At 34.4% G+C, this 17,470-nt stretch overlaps 1 protein-coding gene across 1 annotated transcript in view; it reads right to left on the bottom strand.

Moving 5' to 3' along the window:
- The window catches only part of LOC118185948 (uncharacterized), a 151,485-nt gene that overhangs the window by 80,602 nt on the left and 53,413 nt on the right, over nt 1-17,470 (bottom strand). Inside the window, exons 6-8 of the mRNA XM_085813870.1 lie at nt 16,995-17,108; nt 2,624-7,681; nt 2,361-2,502 (exon numbers count right to left, since the gene is read on the bottom strand). Coding sequence (XP_085669996.1) covers nt 2,361-2,502; nt 2,624-7,681; nt 16,995-17,108 — 5,314 coding nt within the window. The remainder of the gene's footprint in view (nt 1-2,360; nt 2,503-2,623; nt 7,682-16,994; nt 17,109-17,470) is intronic.

Genomic DNA, 17,470 nt, shown 5'->3' with positions numbered 1-17,470 from the left:
CAACACAATCTGCAACATTAACTGAATTAGATAATTTTAGCTTAGCTTATACCGTCCATTATACATTAAACGTGCATTCGTAAACGTATTCTGCGCACGCATATTCGCAGCCGTAAAGGTCTTACGCGCATGCACAGAAAGTTTGTAGCTTTGAGGTCCGGATTATGGGTGTCCGAATTAACGACTTTTGACTGTAGTGACCTTTTACATCAGTATCCTAGCAATGATTAGAGACTTCAACTAACTCTTCTACAATGTGTTGTGTTGATGAGGAGAAATTTAACAGAAATTTGTTTCTATAGAAAAATGCATATGCAAAAAAATAGATTTTATAAATGATTCTCACAAGACAAAAGATTACACTTAGTACTGTTTGAAGAAGTGATTTATTATTAAGCCCAGGACTGGTGCCAGAGCTCATGTGGCTGTACCTAGCGTTGGAATTTAGAGAAGACAGAATTTTTAGAATATAGAGAAGCACCCAGCAGCAAAATTAAGGGATGGCAAAATCCTTAGTTAGGCCACAGAGACACAACAGCAAAATTTTAGAATTTAAAGAGGTGCTTGGCAGTAGAATTTTGGATCCACAGAGACTGCACCGGGCTGCAAAATGTCTAGAGTCGGCCCTGGACAGCATCGAACCTTAAGTGGATGTGGGAATTTAATAGTTTGGGACTCACATAAGCCCTTAAGCATGTGCAGGGAATAATCGTAAGTAGAATAATAACTAAACTAATATAATTCAGGATTAACTTTGTCAAGTCATAGAAGTAAGACAAAATTTAGCAGAACAACATGTCTTTAGTTACCAATCCCATGATGCATCGCCAACAGATATTGCATATGATAGCTTAACTTTAAAATGACGAATTTGAGGAATTTCAGACATCACACACAAAAAGCGAAATTTTCCAATTACTAGAATTCATGAAGAAATGTGGAGAAGTTGTAGTAAATGAAACCAGCGTAAAAGAAGTTTTCCATTGTGATGACAATGCACCAATCATGAATCAACTACTGGACAGGGAAATAGTAATATGCTTTTAAATTCAGAAAATACTGCAATTGATAATGAATAAAGTGACAGAGTTTGCTGAGAACGAAAATATCTTGACTGACAATTTAGTAGGAATTCTCAATGTGGCAATTGCAGGATTTGAACTTTGTAACTGAATAAGAAATTAAGCTTAGCTATAGAATTAAGAGAAAGTATTAGCATAAAAAGTGAAGCAAATTAAACAACTTACATTGAAAGAAAAATTTAATAAAGCAAATAAACTTGGTTTTCTTAAGGATATAAATGCTTTATTGTTTCATAAATCACTATTTCAGATTTTTAATTTTATAATTTCTACACTGAAGATCTTATATCTGGAAAAATCCCAAATCCAGAATAGTCGAAGTCCCAACGAGCCCAGATCTCAGACTTTGTACTGTAGTAGCTTGGAACCCATATCATTCTCATCATTCATATTCTAGATTTGGGATTTTGCCATTACTCAGTGGGACAAATTCACATCTTCTTCATCACGAGTTATTATTACTTACCGTAGCACTTCCTAGCTTGCTCTGGTTTACAGGCATTTTCAAATTTTGCTTAATCTTAGATGATATCACATTACAGTAGTGGCAACATAATTTTAAATTTTGGTTAGGACTCATATTCCCCCCCCCCTCAAGATTATTTAGATTGAAAGTTTCTAAACAGACTTTGTATTAGTTTAGGCGTGAAAGTCCAAAAGACTATTTGGTCACAAGAAAAAGAAATCTGCAACAATGTCAGTCGTCCAGACTGAAATACAGACAATTTGTCAGTTTCTTTCAAGATACTGAATCCAAAGGCAGAGATATTTCTTATTCAAATTCAATAGCTAGAAAAGAAAACGTTCTATGGTGATTATATTATTATTTTTTAAAAGATGTTATTACTTTTTTAAAGATGAAAAATATCACACATTTTCTGGAATTAACTGACAATGATTAGATTTATAATTTAGCTCTTACTCTTTCACTCTAAGCATCATGATAGGATTAGATATTTTTAACCTAATATTATAAATTATATGCCCGTAATATAGTAAAATGTTTGAATGGATTTCAATTAAAATGTCAGTTATTCTAACAATACATGTTAGAAAACAAAGCAAACCATTATACAATCATTAAGTTACTAAAAATACCAAAAAATAAATTTCAAGAATATATTGAAATTATCAACACAATAAATGATAGCTCTGAATGAAAATTTCAAAGTTTTGACCCTCTAATAAACATACATTGAACACTCTAATAAAATAAGAAATAACATAAAATACTATTAGAAATGTAATACTCCATATTGTAGCAACTATAATTCTTACCATTTAATTTTAAATCGTGTCCATAGAAAACTACTTGTGGAATAGATGGAATTCCTGCTCGTTCAGATGGTATTTGGTTTTGTGAATGAATTACAGTAATGCTATCAGCACTTGGTCTTCGGGATACTGTCTGGGTTGGTTGCTAAAAATATATCAAAAAGTAAAAATAGCTAAACAATAATCAATTACACGGTGAAAGAGAAAGAGAATCGCATCTGTTACAAAAACACAATGAAAAAGTCTTAAAAGTTAGTTTTACTTACCGAAATTACTTGTGTTGTCCTCATAAGTGTTTGGTTGCATTCACCTTCTACTGACCTCCCAGTAGTTTGTAGTCTGGTATTAAGCAAATTTGCTAGAGCAGTCTTTGTTTTTGGAGTTACTTGAGTTGCAGGTTGGGCAGGATGTCCAACAGAGCCTGGGGATGCCTGAGATAAAATACTAGGTGCATTCTGAGGCTGATACTGAGCAGGTACAGCTAATGTTTGATGCTGCTGGGGTGGACCAGCCATTCGCTGAACACTTTGGCCACCCTGATCAGACTGTGGAGAAAACTGAGGTTGGGATGCTGGACGTTGAATAGTTAAATGTTGCTGCTGTTGTAGTAATTGTTGTCTCCTTAATTCCATTTGTTTTATTTGCTGCCACTGCACCAGTTGAGATGACTGTAAAGTTTGATTAGGATCTCGTGATTGTGTAACTTGCTGTTGCTGGTTTTGCTGCCAAAGAATTTGTTGAGATGAAGTTTGAGGAGCAGGTGTAGAAGTTTCACGATTTTCTGTAGATGACAACTGTTGTCGTTGAGGCCATGCTGCTTGCTGCTGAGATGACGTTGACTGCGGACTAGGAGACAACTCATCTTTTGGAGAAGGTTGTTGCACATGTTGCCACTGAGGAGAAGGTGGAGGATTGGCTCCAGGAGAACGTCTTAGCAATTGCGCTTGTTGACCAGGAACTTGCTGCCAAGTGGCTCGAGGATGCTGTGATGGTTGCTGTTGAGGAGATAATTGTCTAGGATGTGAAGGATATTGTAAACGGGGTTGACCTTGTAGCTGTTGCCTATCATATGGATACTGCGGAGGAGGCTTCATCATAACAGGAGGCTGCCCAGCTAAAATTTGCTGAACTGCTTGTTGAGGTGACTGCTGTGAATTTTGAAGCTGCTGCTGTTGAAGTTGTCTTTGGCGTAATTGTTGCAAAGCTAACTGTTGCTGAATCTGTTGTCGTTGCTGCAATAATTGTTGTTGGTGGAGCCCTTGAACAGGTGGTTGACCATGCGTAGGTGTTTGATTTGATGTTGGCAAGTTATTTGGAAACTGTTTCTGAACAGGACGCATAGAAGGAGATAACTGATGTGGAAAACGTGATTGCTGCTGCAATTGAGGAGAAGGTGGAGGCTGAGGAGTCTGAGGAGGGGTTTGCTGCAACTGGATTTGCTTTGCTACTACCTGTGTTTGCACAGGTGATTGTTGCTGAGGCCTAGGAATATGCCCTTGCTGAATAATTTGCTGTGCAGAAGTAGGAGGCTGCTGCAAGCGTGTTTGCTGCAAAGCAGCTTGACGTAGCTGGACCTGCTGCAGCTGTGTTTGCAGTTGATTTTGTTGTAGAACTGTTTGAGACAATGAAGATTTTTGTAACTGTGCTTGCTGTAATGCAATTTGTTGCAATTGTGCTTGTTGCAAAGGTGACTGAAGTCGAGGCGGTTGAGAATTACTCTGGGACAGCTGAGCTTGTATGTTACTTTGAGGTGATGGGATTGGTTGCCGTGATGACTGGCTAGAATTCTGCTGCAACTGATTTTGATGGGACTGCATAATTTGAGATTGCTGTAAATTGACTTGATGCTGGCTATTATTTTGTTGACTTTGCTGGGAATTTGAGTTTGCCACTTGTGTTATAGATTGCTGCAACTGAGCTTGTTGCTGGCGCAGTTGCTGAAGACGAGCTTGTTGTAACACATGCTGTAACTGAACTTGTTGCACTGAAGTCTGCTGTAACTGAATTGGTTGACTTGAATTTTGTGAGGAATTTTGCTGAACTGGAGATGAACCCTGAAGTTGAGACTGTGATGATACTTGTTTAAGCAAAACTTGCTGACCAGAAGACTGCTGTAACTGAGCTTGCTGGGCAGCAATTTGCTGAGCTCTTTGAAGCTGAGCCTTTTGTAGTTGTGCTTGCACTGATGGGGAATGTAACTGCATTTGAATAGGTGATGCTTGACGGAGAGAGCTTGAAAGATGACTAATATCACGAGAAGAGATTTGATGAACCTGTGACTGCTGTTGAGATAACTGTAAATGAGAACGAGTTTGCTGCAAATCGGACTGCTGAGATGTTTGCTGAGAAGAAATCTGCTGAAGCTGTGATTGGGAAATTTGATTAAGAGGAGAAGATACTTGTGATGACATTTGTGACAGAGTCTGCTGCTGGGCTGACACAGACTGTGAAGACACATCTTGTTGGGATTGAGATGTTTGCAAACTTTGCTGCTGAGACGAATTTTGAGCTTGATTTTGCTGTGAAACAACTTGTTGTGAAACCTGTTGAGCAGAATTCTGTTGCATTTGAGCCTGTTGAGCAGCACTCTGTTGTATTTGTGTTTGATTTTGTGACTGGAGTAATTGTGAGTGCTGTGAGGACACTTGTTGCTGTTGCATTTGATGTGAAGGCACTTGTGTTTGATTTTGTTGCGAAGGCACTTGCTGTAGTTGAGATTGTTGAGAAGATACTTGCTGCAGTTGCTGGTTAGATGCTTGATGTAACTGACCATGCTGTGCAGGAGACCCTTGAGATAACTGTAAATGCTGAGCAGGAGATCCTTGCTGCAACTGAAGATGTTGACTAGATGGTGATCCTGTTGGTAGTTGAATGGACTGCTGAGCTGGAGAACCTTGCTGCAACTGAGCTGGAGACCCTTGAGGCAGCTGTGCAGGAGAACCTTGTTGCAGTTGGGCTGGGGATCCTTGCTGCATTCTTAACTGTTGAGAAACTTGCTGAATTTGTTGTGTAGAAGAATTCTGTGACAGCTGTGAACTACCATGCTGCAACTGTAAATGCTGTGCAGCACTTCCCTGAGGTAACTGCTGTGATGAACTTCCTTGTTGCAAATGTAGCTGGTGAATTGATGAGCCTTGCAACTGCTGAAGCTGTAACTGTTGAGCTTGTGATCCTTGCAATTGTAAACGTTGCATAGTTGATCCTTGCTGCAACTGTAGTCTTTGGAGTGATGATGCTTGCTGTTGCTGCAACTGCTGAACTGTTAGTTGTTGCATTTGCAAGCGTTGCACTGAATTCTGTTGCTGCAATTGTTGCACAGATCCCTGTTGAAAAGATTTTGTGGCAGACTGAAGTTGCGCCTGCTGAACTGAAAATTGTGAAGCAGGATGCTGCATCTGCGACTGCTGCATATTTGTTTGTATTTCAATTTTTTGTTGCCCTGCTTGTTGAAGCTGTAAAGACTGAGATGATGACTGCTGAGCCTGATGACTTGATGACTTTTGTAACTGCAACTGATGGATTTGTTGTTGCAATTGCTGAGCAGAAGCCTGAGATAAATGTACAGTTTGCCCAGCAGCATGCTGTAATTGAGAACGCTGTAATAAATTTTGCTGTAAATGAGAATTTTCTAGAGCCACTTGGTGCAACTGTGCTTTTTCTAAAGACTGCTGCAATCGTGCTTTTTCTAATGCAGCTTGTTGGAACTGTGCTCTTTCCAAGGCAGCTTGTTGCAACTGAGCTTTTATCAATTCTGTTTTCTGAAGTTTTTCAGCTGCAGTTTGTTGAGCTTTCTCCAAAGCAATTTGTTGTTGCAATGGAGAAAGAGGAACTGAAATCTGATGATGAGCCTGCTGAGAAGATGCTTGTTGAAGGGGTGTCTGAGGACGCTGCCCAGGTAAAGGAGATTGTTGATGTTGCATCTGAACAATAGGCTGCTGTGATTGTACTTGTGACTGCTGTGGTGAATGCTGACGAGGTGAATGTTGCAAAGGTGATTGCTGTAATGGAGACTGTTGCAAAGGTGAATGCTGGAGGGGTGACTGCTGTAATGGAGACTGACGTGGTGATGGCTGTAAAATATTCTGTTGCTGAAGGTGAAGGGGAGAAGGAGGCATATTTGGAGACTGAGTTAGAGCTCTTTGTTGATTTAACTGAGCTTGTTGTTGCTGCTGCTGCAAATGCTGAAGATGTTGCTGTTTCAAAAGTTGCTGCTGTAATTGCTGCTGCAACTGTTGTTTTTGCAAAGACTGTTGTTGCAACTGAGACAATGTTTGCTGCTGCTGCTGCTGTTGGCGCATCTGTGCTTGTAATTGCAACATCTGTGACTGTACATTTTGAGTACCAGTAGCAGATTGGATATGTTGTGGCTGCATAACTGACTGCTGACCTTGCTGTGTTAATCCTTGTTGAAGAAGCATCTGTTGAGAATTTATCGGCAACTGCTTTTGTAAAATGGTTTGCGATGACTGCTGTTGTACATGTGCCTGCGAATTAGGTTGTTGTTGATTTTGGGACTGGATATTTTGCTGTTGCTGCTCTTGCTGTAGTTGTGCTAACTGAGAAGGAGGCAAACCTTGCCGATTACGCAGCTGCTGCTGCTGTTGAAGTAAACGAATTCTCTGTAATTGTAGTAAATGTTGTTGAACCTGTTGTTGCTGTGCAAACGTCATACGCTGCTGTTGCCACTGAACTTTTTGTTGCAATACTTGAGGCTGGGATGTCTGGAGTTGGGCTTGTTGTTGCAATGGCTGCTGCTGAGCTTGTATTTGCTGCAAAGCTTGATTCAATTTTTGCTCACCTTGCTGTAGCATATGTTGGTGCTGTAAGCTTTGTTGATATGCACTTTGAGATGATGATGTTTGAAGTCTTGTAGGAAGATTCATTTGCTGTGTTGATGATGTTGGCAAATTTGTTAGTCTGGTAGTGACAAAAGTCTGTTCTGATGACAATGGTAAAGTATTTGACTCTGACTTTATATTAATGACTTCAGGTAAATTTCCAAGAATATCTCGAACCTTATTTTCAAAGCCTGCAGCTTTTAACTGACGAGGAAAATTTTGTAAAAATATCTGCTCAGAAGTGGATTGTGGAACTGATTGAATATTTGAATCTATATTTATTTTGTCAAGGGAAATAAGAGTGGAAGCTAAAGATGGAGAACTTGGTGATGGTATATCAGGTGGTTCCGGTTCTGGGAGTATTAATAATCTTGGATGATAGAGATCTTCATCACAAAGACTTCCATTACGCACAGAATCAGAAACCCAATCAGGTGTGACAATTTTTACTGTACAGGGATTTTGGAAAGCCTTTTCAAATTTTTCCTGTGGAATTAAAAATAACAACATAGATGAAAAATTATATCTTTTAAAATGATTTTAATATAGACAAATACCATAAAAATTCTTTGAAAATCTTTAATCTATTTAAAGGTTTGCTAAGATACTACGGAATTTTATCTCCAGAGAGAAATTTTCCCATTCCCTTTATTTTAGCACAAAATGCAATATCAATATATTATTTGCATTAAAAAAGGATTTTTAAACAAACCAAAAAAAAATCCATCAACCAAAATTATGGTTTATGAGAAAATTTTTCAATGTTTCTTGGAATATAATGTTTGTCAAACTTTTTCTATCATATGTACTATTTGATCTCTGTTTTCTCATTTTTAAATGATTATATGATAATAAGTATACGGATATTCTTCTTTATTTCTTGCTGTTTCCCTTCATCACACTAACATTATATTTTCCTTGTACAGTATAATCTGTCAGTCATCTTCTGATTTCTTTAACCTATTGATAATTAACATCTCCCTGGACAGTAATTCTACTACATAGAAAAGAGATACTGTGTATTTAATTAAAGAAGATTAAAAGTTCATTAAATTTAAAAGGTGATTGCTTATTTGAAATAAATGCTAGATTTAATGAGATCCAATTCAAATTATTGATAAAATGGTAGATAAGAAGATTGTGAAGATAGTCAACTTCAGAAAAATTCACATGCGATACTTTAATGATCAAATTGCAAATTATGAATATCTATCAGAGTTGTATTAAAGAAAAGATTAAATGAAATCTTAAGAAAAACTTGAAAAATGAGAACATTAATGTAAAATTAGAGTAAACAGAGATTATGAACATGAATTCCATTTCATGAGTCATTCATTAAATACATGGCTGTCAATATAATAAATCATCTGGTTCCGCAGTAAAAAATTAAAATAAAGTTACACTACAGCAGAAGTTCTAAAACATTTCTTTTTTTTTTACTTTGTACGTCAGTAATGACTAAAAAATCTGATGCATCCTCACAGTAAAATTTCTACAAATGGCACATTTTCAACATTTTTTATGATTAAATTCCAAATTATTGAAGCAGTTTGTAACAAATGCTGAAATTAATAAATCTGTATCAAGAATAAATACCCATGACATATAATCTGTAGCTGAAAATCATTATATATATATATATATAAAGAAGAATGTCTGTGTGTTTGTTCGTTCACAATTAACTCAGTCACTGCTATAACTATCACCACCAAACTTCCCTACAGTTCTTTTCTGGGTCCTGAGAAAAGTCAACGTCCACTTTTTTCTACAATAAAAAAAAAGAATCTGACGTATACACCACATGATTTCCTTGTATGGAATATTAAATTATATGCATTTTTTCCTGCATTTCATTTAAACTTATTTCGTCAAATTTCGTTAGAGATACAGTGCCTCCCAAAAGTGTTCGTAAACTTATGATTTTCATTGAAATAGGGCTCTATCCATTAATTAAAAGTAAACTTTCTGAATGAGATTTTAATAATAAGATCTATAATCTATTCGTAACTAAATTACATGAAATATTTTTTAAAATATAGCAAAATTTTATTTTTAAGAAATTAATAATCAAAAAATGATAAACATTTTATCTCACTAAAGTCTTCATACACTGAAATATTTTTGGATAAAATCAAAATTAGAATTACCGTTTGCCGTCTTTTTTAATTTTTGCATTGTGGTGGCATTTAAAAAATCATTTGCTTTAGTTTTTTATTGTTTACTTCATAATATTCTATTTATTATTGAAAAATGGGTCACAGTCATAAAGAAATTACAAACAGCATTTGAAAATTGATAATTTTTCACCACAGTAGTGTTAAATCAATTCAAAATATCGCTAAATTAGTTAATTTATCCCATTCTACACTGCAGTATGTGATAAAACGCTTTAAAGAAGAAAATCGGATTGAAAACAAGGTAAGAAAAGGTCAACCGAGAAAGTTAACTAAACGTGATGGGAGATTTATTATTAGAAAATTTGTAAAAAATCTCACGTTTGAGTGCTGTAAAAGTTTCTGCAAAATTTATTGCAAAGTTTTCTACTTCAATTTCACCTGAAACTTTTTGACGAGTTCTCAGAGAAGCTGGATTACATGGGCGTTCTATCCGTAAAACATTTTTTATTAGTGAGAAAAACAGAAAGCTTAGGATTTCTTTCGCAAAATTAATGATAAATACACCCGAAACGTACTGGAATAATGTCCTTTTTAGCTGACGAAATCAAATTTAACATTTTTGGTTCCGATGGTCGAATAACTGTATGGAAAAGAAAAAATGAGGTAAGAAAAGGTCATTCATTCTAAGAACTTAGTTGGAACAGTTAAGCATGGTGTGGAGGTGTTCTTGTGTGGGGGGTGTATGTCAGCATCAGCACTAGGTAATTTAGTATTTATTGATGGCATAATGAATCATTATCTTTATTTAAATATTTTAAGAGACAATTTAAAATTATCAGCCCAAAATTTGGGTATAGGAAACAACTTTATTTTTAATCACGATAATGGTCCTAAGCATACGACTCTCAACGTTCACCTGTGGTGTTTCTATAATTGTCCACAGATTTTAAAAATACCACCTCAGTCGCCAGATTTAAATCCCATAGAACACATTTGGAAAGAACTGGAGGTTAAAGTACGAAAACATGACATCAAAACGAAACGTGAACTTAAACCAATCATGACGGAAGAATGGGTAAACATTGATACAGAAAAAAAAAAAAAAAAACTAGTAAAATCTATTCCCAGACGTTTAAAAGCTGTTGTGAATGCTAAAGGATATCCTACTAAATATTAATTTAACGAAAAATGAAAATATTTACTCGCATGTCAAGATTTTTTTGAGAAGTGTACGAAGACATTTCTGAGATAAAATGTTTGCCATTTTTTTTTATTATTAATTTCTTAAAAATAAAGTTTTGCTATATTTTAAAAATATTTCATGTAATTTTGTTACAAATAGATTATAGATCGTATTATTAAAATCTCATTTTGAAAGTTTACTTTCAGTTAATGGATAGAGTCCTATTTCAATGAAAATCATAAGAGTGTACGAACACTTTTGGGAGCCACTGTATGTTTCTCATTCAATTAATTCAGTTCTCACTTTGCGACAAGGCAAAAATACATAAAAATTTAAAATATCTATATTAAAAAACTGAAAGATGCAGAAAAACAAAACACCAAATACAGTTAAAACAATTTAATTTTTTTTTTATAATTACAGTTTTTACACGAATGTTTCGGTGCACAAAACTGAAATTTAATTTTGGTCTCACTCCACAAAAAGACACTGAAGGTGTAAAAACTGACTTAAATTGTTGTGCATGCTATGCTGCATCAAATAACTAATGATAATTCCAGAATGAATTTAGCATAATTCACAATAATAAAAGAAGACATTACTTTGTTGTTGTGAAGCTTAGTTTCTCTAGATTGGCAACAAATCCACTATTCTAATTTTCAAATGTAAACAAATATGGCTGCTGTGGTAAAAAAAAATTAGGCCTAGCCGCATTTAAAAAACTTTAAAATTGTTGATAATTCTGCAACTATGTAACATGCAGGTTAATTAAAGGCTTAAGAACAACATAATTCAATCATTTTTAAAGCAAAAAATACACAATTTACAAACATATAAGAACAAAGAAACTGAGCTCACTGAGCAGAGTAACAGAGTGTATGTATGTATATATATATATATATATATCATACATATATATATATATACATACATACATATATATATATATGTCATAATAAAAACAAGGGAAATACAGAGCAGTGTTGATGTGTACTAAGATCCCTAGTGAAGAGGAAGAATTCTGATTGTGTAGTATGCTTATATGTTGATTTGGTAATATCTAAGAGAACTTGGCAGTCGAGGCAAGTTTTAAGTCATTTTTATTTTCAATTGACATATGTGACCACAGTTAGCTTGGCACTCTAATTGTGCCTCTTTACAGAACATTTACATTTTTGATATTATTGCAATAGCAAGAGAGACAGCTAAGATATATCCTAGCAGGGTATGAAGAGAAGCTGAACTGTGTAGTTATGTAAGATGGAAGAACACAAAGAGAAAGGATTTGGTTTCAGTTTAAAGATTCAGTTCCCAATTCCAAAGTCAGTTCCAAAGTCATCAGCGCTGCACAGGCCAAGCAAAATCAAATGATCTAGAAATGATGCAATCCAGAGAAGTTATTACGACTTTTAGAACTGAGAGGGGGAATTAAAGATTTTACCATTATTTCAAATTATAATATTAATTCAAATATGTTTTACCTTACATATATATACATATATTTATATACTTTTGGTTTGGCCAATTGCAACCAACAACAGAGGTACTCATCTACATGTTATAACAGTCCAACACATAAAATTTTAAAGTTCCGAGTCTATTCGTGTTTGAGTTATGCGAGATACATACGTACAAACGTACGTACTTTCAGATGACACGACAAAATATCTTCTGAATCCATTTTAAATCAGTTTTATAATTCGTTTGGGGGAAAAGAGTCCTTTATTCTGTCCTTATGTACAAATGTCATGCAAAAACATCATTATATTGCATTCTATAGCGGTAAAAATGGATATTTTAGTTTAAAAATGATACCCGAAATTTTTTGCAATTACAATACTTCCTTAATACTTTGTACAAGCAAATAAAAATAGCTAAAATCAGATATATTAATTAGAATCTCTGAAAATGCTAATCTTTACCCTCATTTTTCTAAGTGGCAAGTCTCAAATGCTGGAGATAAAAATCTTCTTTATTTTGAGACGTGTTGCCACTGCTCACTTTCAAATCGTAGAGTTTGTTAATAAAAAATTTCTGAGTTTTACAATGAAATAAAAATAGCATTGTCAAACAGTAAATACATTATTCCCGATTCCAAAAGCCATTTCGACTGTTCCCATCTTCAACCGAGATATTAATTAAAAATTCTGAAAATACTAATTTTTGCACACATTTTTCTGAGTGGCAACAGTCTCGCACGTTGGAGATAAAAATGCTTCATTTCGAAAAGCGCTGCTACTGCTCGTTTTAAAATTGTAGAGTTTGTTAATAAAAAATTTCTACGCTTTACAAAATCTATCTATATATAAAGAAGAATGTCTGTTTCAGTATTTGTTTCTTTGTCCAGATTACTGATTTCTGATCAATTATGACCAATTTTTTGCCACATTTAATCGATTAAAATTTAATATATGAGAAATATTGGATGGAACTTGAGCTTTTATGAGCATTTGATTAGAAAGACAGAAATCATTCAAAACTCTTTGCCATCGTTGCTGATAATTAGAGAGCATCTGTTTATTTTTCTATCGACATTTTTTATGTGGGTTCCATATCACATCAGAGTGAAAAGTGTATGACTACGAATTATATTTTTTGCATTGTTATTAGAGAAGTATTACAGCGATATCATTCTCTCTGTTGTTATATACGTTACTGTCAATAACTTAACTGGCATCAGGTACTTTGGCTGGTAATAAGTAAAAACTTAATAAGAAAGTGTATGACCAGAATGTGTGAGAGTTTTAATAATTTCCTTTATGAATTCATTTAAAAATAAAGACTGGAGTTGGGGAAAACCTGGAAATAATATTTTTCCAATTAACTTTTTTTCGGGGGGGGGAGTAATTTTGGAGGTATGGTGCACATGCAGTTCTTTAGTTAGATGTTTCAAAGCAGATGTTTGCATGGCTGATACAGCTTTCTGATGTTCAAGTTGAATTTAGTTACAAATTTATCACTAATTTTTAGCATATCACCTAAAAAAAAGCTCTGCCGTCAGGTATATTTAAGTGAGAAATTTACTTTCACAGATGAAAAGCTATACTTAAAAATGTATGTTAGACTGTATGATACATGTATACCACGAAAAGCACAAGAAACTAAGTGGCATGCTCAGTGGTGTAAGAAAACAAATACCGTATATTCCAGCGTATAATGCCCTTTTCATTACAAAAAAAATCTGAAAGATAAGTGTGCGATGTTCTTGGCTTCTAAGTCATTCATTCAAAGATTTTTTCCAGGCGTTCAAACAATAGTATACTGAACTGAGAAGCAATATGGGAAACAATACATGTATGGGGGGAAAATATGCGGTCTACCGGAAAGTTCTGTTCGTTTTTGGAATAAAACAAAATACAAATTTTTCTTACTGTCAGTAATCTTTATTAAAATAATATAATTGTCATTATTATTAATGACTTCTTGCCAGTGTGAGGGCAATTTGTATATCTCATTTTTGAAAAATGATGTAACTTTTGATGCGAAAAAATGAGCTGGTGCTTGTTTGATATCTACTTCATTTTTGAATTTTTTTGCCCTTCAAAAAATTTTGTAAGGGCAAAAACAAGTGAGAGTCAGAGGGTGCTAAGTATGGGGAATCTGGTGTATGTGACAGTTCTGCAATTTTTTTATGAGTCCCCAAAGCAGCATGTAGCCTGGCATGATCATGATGCAGTACGAGGTCCTTCCTGTTGAAAATCGCCGGCTTCGTTTCTGTGACTGTTGTCTTTAAATTGTCTAATTGCTGACAGTACTTCTTGGAGTTGAGCTCTTTGTTCAGTTTTAAAAGCTCATAATGTACTGGTCCTCGAATGCCCCACCATATAGACAACATTCTCATTATTCAGGGTCAAATTTAGTATAGAGGTGGGATGGCTAGGTTTTCTGGGTTCACAATATGCCCTTTATCTTACCAAGTTTCTATGGGTGATCCACTTTTCATTCCCAGTTATCATCCGGTTCAAGAAGGTCTTCATTTTGTTCGGAGCAAGCAGAAATGTGCATATGATGACTCGATCATCCAAATTCTTCAATTAATGTGGCACCCAATTTGAATATTTCTACACCAATCCTAACTTCCGAATATGGTTAGAAATGGTTTGCTGAGCTGAATTAAGCCTTTCTGCAATCTCTGATGTTGTCATAAAAGGATCTTGCTCCAACATGGTCGTAACAACACCGTCGTCGATCAAAGATCATCGCCCAGAATGTGGCTTATCAGAAAGTTTTAAATCACCTGTTTCAAATTTTTTTAACCATCTTCAGCATGCCTTATCAGAAACTGTACCTTCCGCAAACACTTTCAATAAATTTCTACATGCTTCTGTAGCATTTCTTCCTTGTTGAAATTCGTATAAAATACAGTGGTGTAAATGAACATTATCAGTGGCCATGGGTACACTATCGCTTCCCACTTAAGACTAACATGAATCAACTCTGTTTTAGTTAACGTGCTACTTCAGTATGTATACATTAAGGGATAAAAATAGAGAGCCGAATATACGGCAAATAAACATGTGCTTAAGTGTCGAAAATTGTTGTCATAAAACGGGCATAGCTTTCCGGTAGACCGAATACTTGACAGAGTAAATAATTCTGCAAAAAAAGGTACAGGTATTTGATGCAGATGTGCACAAGAATGTTATTCTAGGGTTTTGAGAAAAGGGGGAAAAAGGTAAAAAAGCCTTTCCTACTCGAATGAATTTGCGGAATTAGTAAACAGATGTTTTTTCCTTCTGTAGTTTTTTGAAGCTGTTATTTTGAAGTGAACATCTAAGGCTTTAACAAATCGCATTTGCTATAATTGAAATACAGTGGGTCTAGTGTTCCCTTTAGTAGTAAATATGATTCCTGCTAAACAAAATAACACCATGCTGGTTTCGAAGGGAAGTCATTCAGTTTGCAAAAGAAAATGGGAAGTGTGCTGCAGCATGGATGTTTGGTGTGGTAAAAGATGGAACGGATTGTGATTATTTATTTATGGATCAGAGTAATAATGATGGCGAAGATGAAACAAAATTAGATAATGTGCCTGAAGATATAATGGAAGACAAACATGAAATTTTTAAGTTCTCTGTCATTTCTTTTAAGTAAACAGTACTTAGGTACACATAAAAATATAATTTTTGTTACGCTGACTTTTTTCCTTAATTTACTCTATCATTTTTATCCGCCATATGATGTGTATATGTAAATTTCGATCTTCTCTTTTTTTTTTTTTTTTTGTTTAATAAAAGTGTGCATTATATGCCAGAATATATGGTAAATTTTTTTAGAACTGTAGTCAAGGATATCACAAGAGAGTGTGAATAAAAAAAATTTTTTTTCCTTGGTACTCTGCAATTGCATTCAAAGATGGTTACATTTTTCTTTTTGATTATATTCTTCATTGGGAGGGGGAAAAAAAAATCTGTAGAAATTTTTAAATCCTAAAAACATCTACAAAAATCTGAAAACTGCTTTTTTTGCTTACTTTAAAATATTACATTGGCATGTTCTAATGAGGGATGCTTTTCAAATATTAAGGGTATAGCATCAGTCCAAAAATTTGTAGAAACGCTATGGCCAGTTTACAAATGAACTTATGACACTAAATTAAAGACATTAAATATAGTTCACACACAAACTTTTGCATTTTTCTAATTAAAATGATGTGAAAGTGCCATTTATGATTTTTGGCATTTCTATATTAAATTACTTGAATTTCATTGGTATTTTGAAGGATATTTTTCCTCATCTGTAAATGTTATCAAAACAGCTGGGGACAAACATGATCAATCACATTAAGTAGTAACTACTGGAAATACTTTTTTGTGACAACGAGTTGCTATATTATAGCTATCTTGGCAATATACTGTTTTGTCTCTAAATACTTATGTGACCTTTCACCCAAAGAAAGAAATTTCACAGTGTAAAGATTTGACAAATGAGATGGCTTATGAAGAAAGTCACTGCTTCATCTGCAACACATCTGATCCAGCTTCATGAAAGAACAAAAGTGAAAAGCACTTGTGATCCTATGAAAATCCCTAAATTTGCAAAACATAATTACAACTTGCATTTAGTTAGAATAACAATCTTCCTTTCCTTACCTATCTGGAAATGAGTCTACAATCGCAGTTGCTTCGGGAAAGAAAATAAGACCCTTTTTTGTGAAACACAGCATAAAAAAATTTTTTTTGACTTATGAAGGACCAAGTTGGCTGTATTTTCTTTAAATTTTTGTAAATTCAAGCCACATAGTAATTACAGTTCTAGATACCTCACAGCATTCCCCCTTCTCACAAAACGAAGCACAAGAAGTAAAATCCTAACAGTGCACGAGAAACTCAAACAGCTGCTGCTGGTAACAGTATGGGTTGTGACTATGCAAGGTGAAAAATAAACAAATAATCAACTTTTGAAAATGTGCATTTCTTTTGTGCATGTTCTGTAAAACAGAAGGCTGATAGCTTGTAAGATGAAATGAAAGAGATAGTACAAGATAAAATTAACTTACTCCTTCAGGTTTCCCCACCACTAAATGAGTACAAGAATTTGAAAAATTCAACTGAAAAGTGCCTCCGTAAAATGTTACCATTGCCCATAACTTTTTTTTGTCTTCTACACTAATCTGAAAAAAAAAAAAGGGGGGACTGCTTTTTCAAAAGTTCTTGAAAATTTCAAATGGAAAATAATTTAGTACACAAAACTCAACATTTTATTTTACCTTATCAACAATTATTGATAAATTATCAAAAATTTAGCTTTGATACAAAACTTTATAATTATATATAAAACCAACTATTATACTAAAATTATTAAAATTCCACACATATATTTTAAATATTTCTTTTGTATACATTTAAAACATTTAGTTCTCCATGAGTTTTTAGGCACACAATAAATATGCATTACAAGCACATATGTTCATTTAGTAAAAACACATGTTCTGAACAATGGATGCCTTTAATTGCACAATTAACCCCTTTTACA

Source organism: Stegodyphus dumicola, chromosome 3 (genome assembly GCF_044657685.1).
Source record: "Stegodyphus dumicola isolate Sdum_Otavi_A_Nest chromosome 3, ASM4465768v1".
In the NCBI taxonomy this organism is placed as follows: Eukaryota; Metazoa; Arthropoda; class Arachnida; order Araneae; family Eresidae; genus Stegodyphus; species Stegodyphus dumicola.
This window is presented reverse-complemented; position numbering and strand designations above follow the sequence as displayed.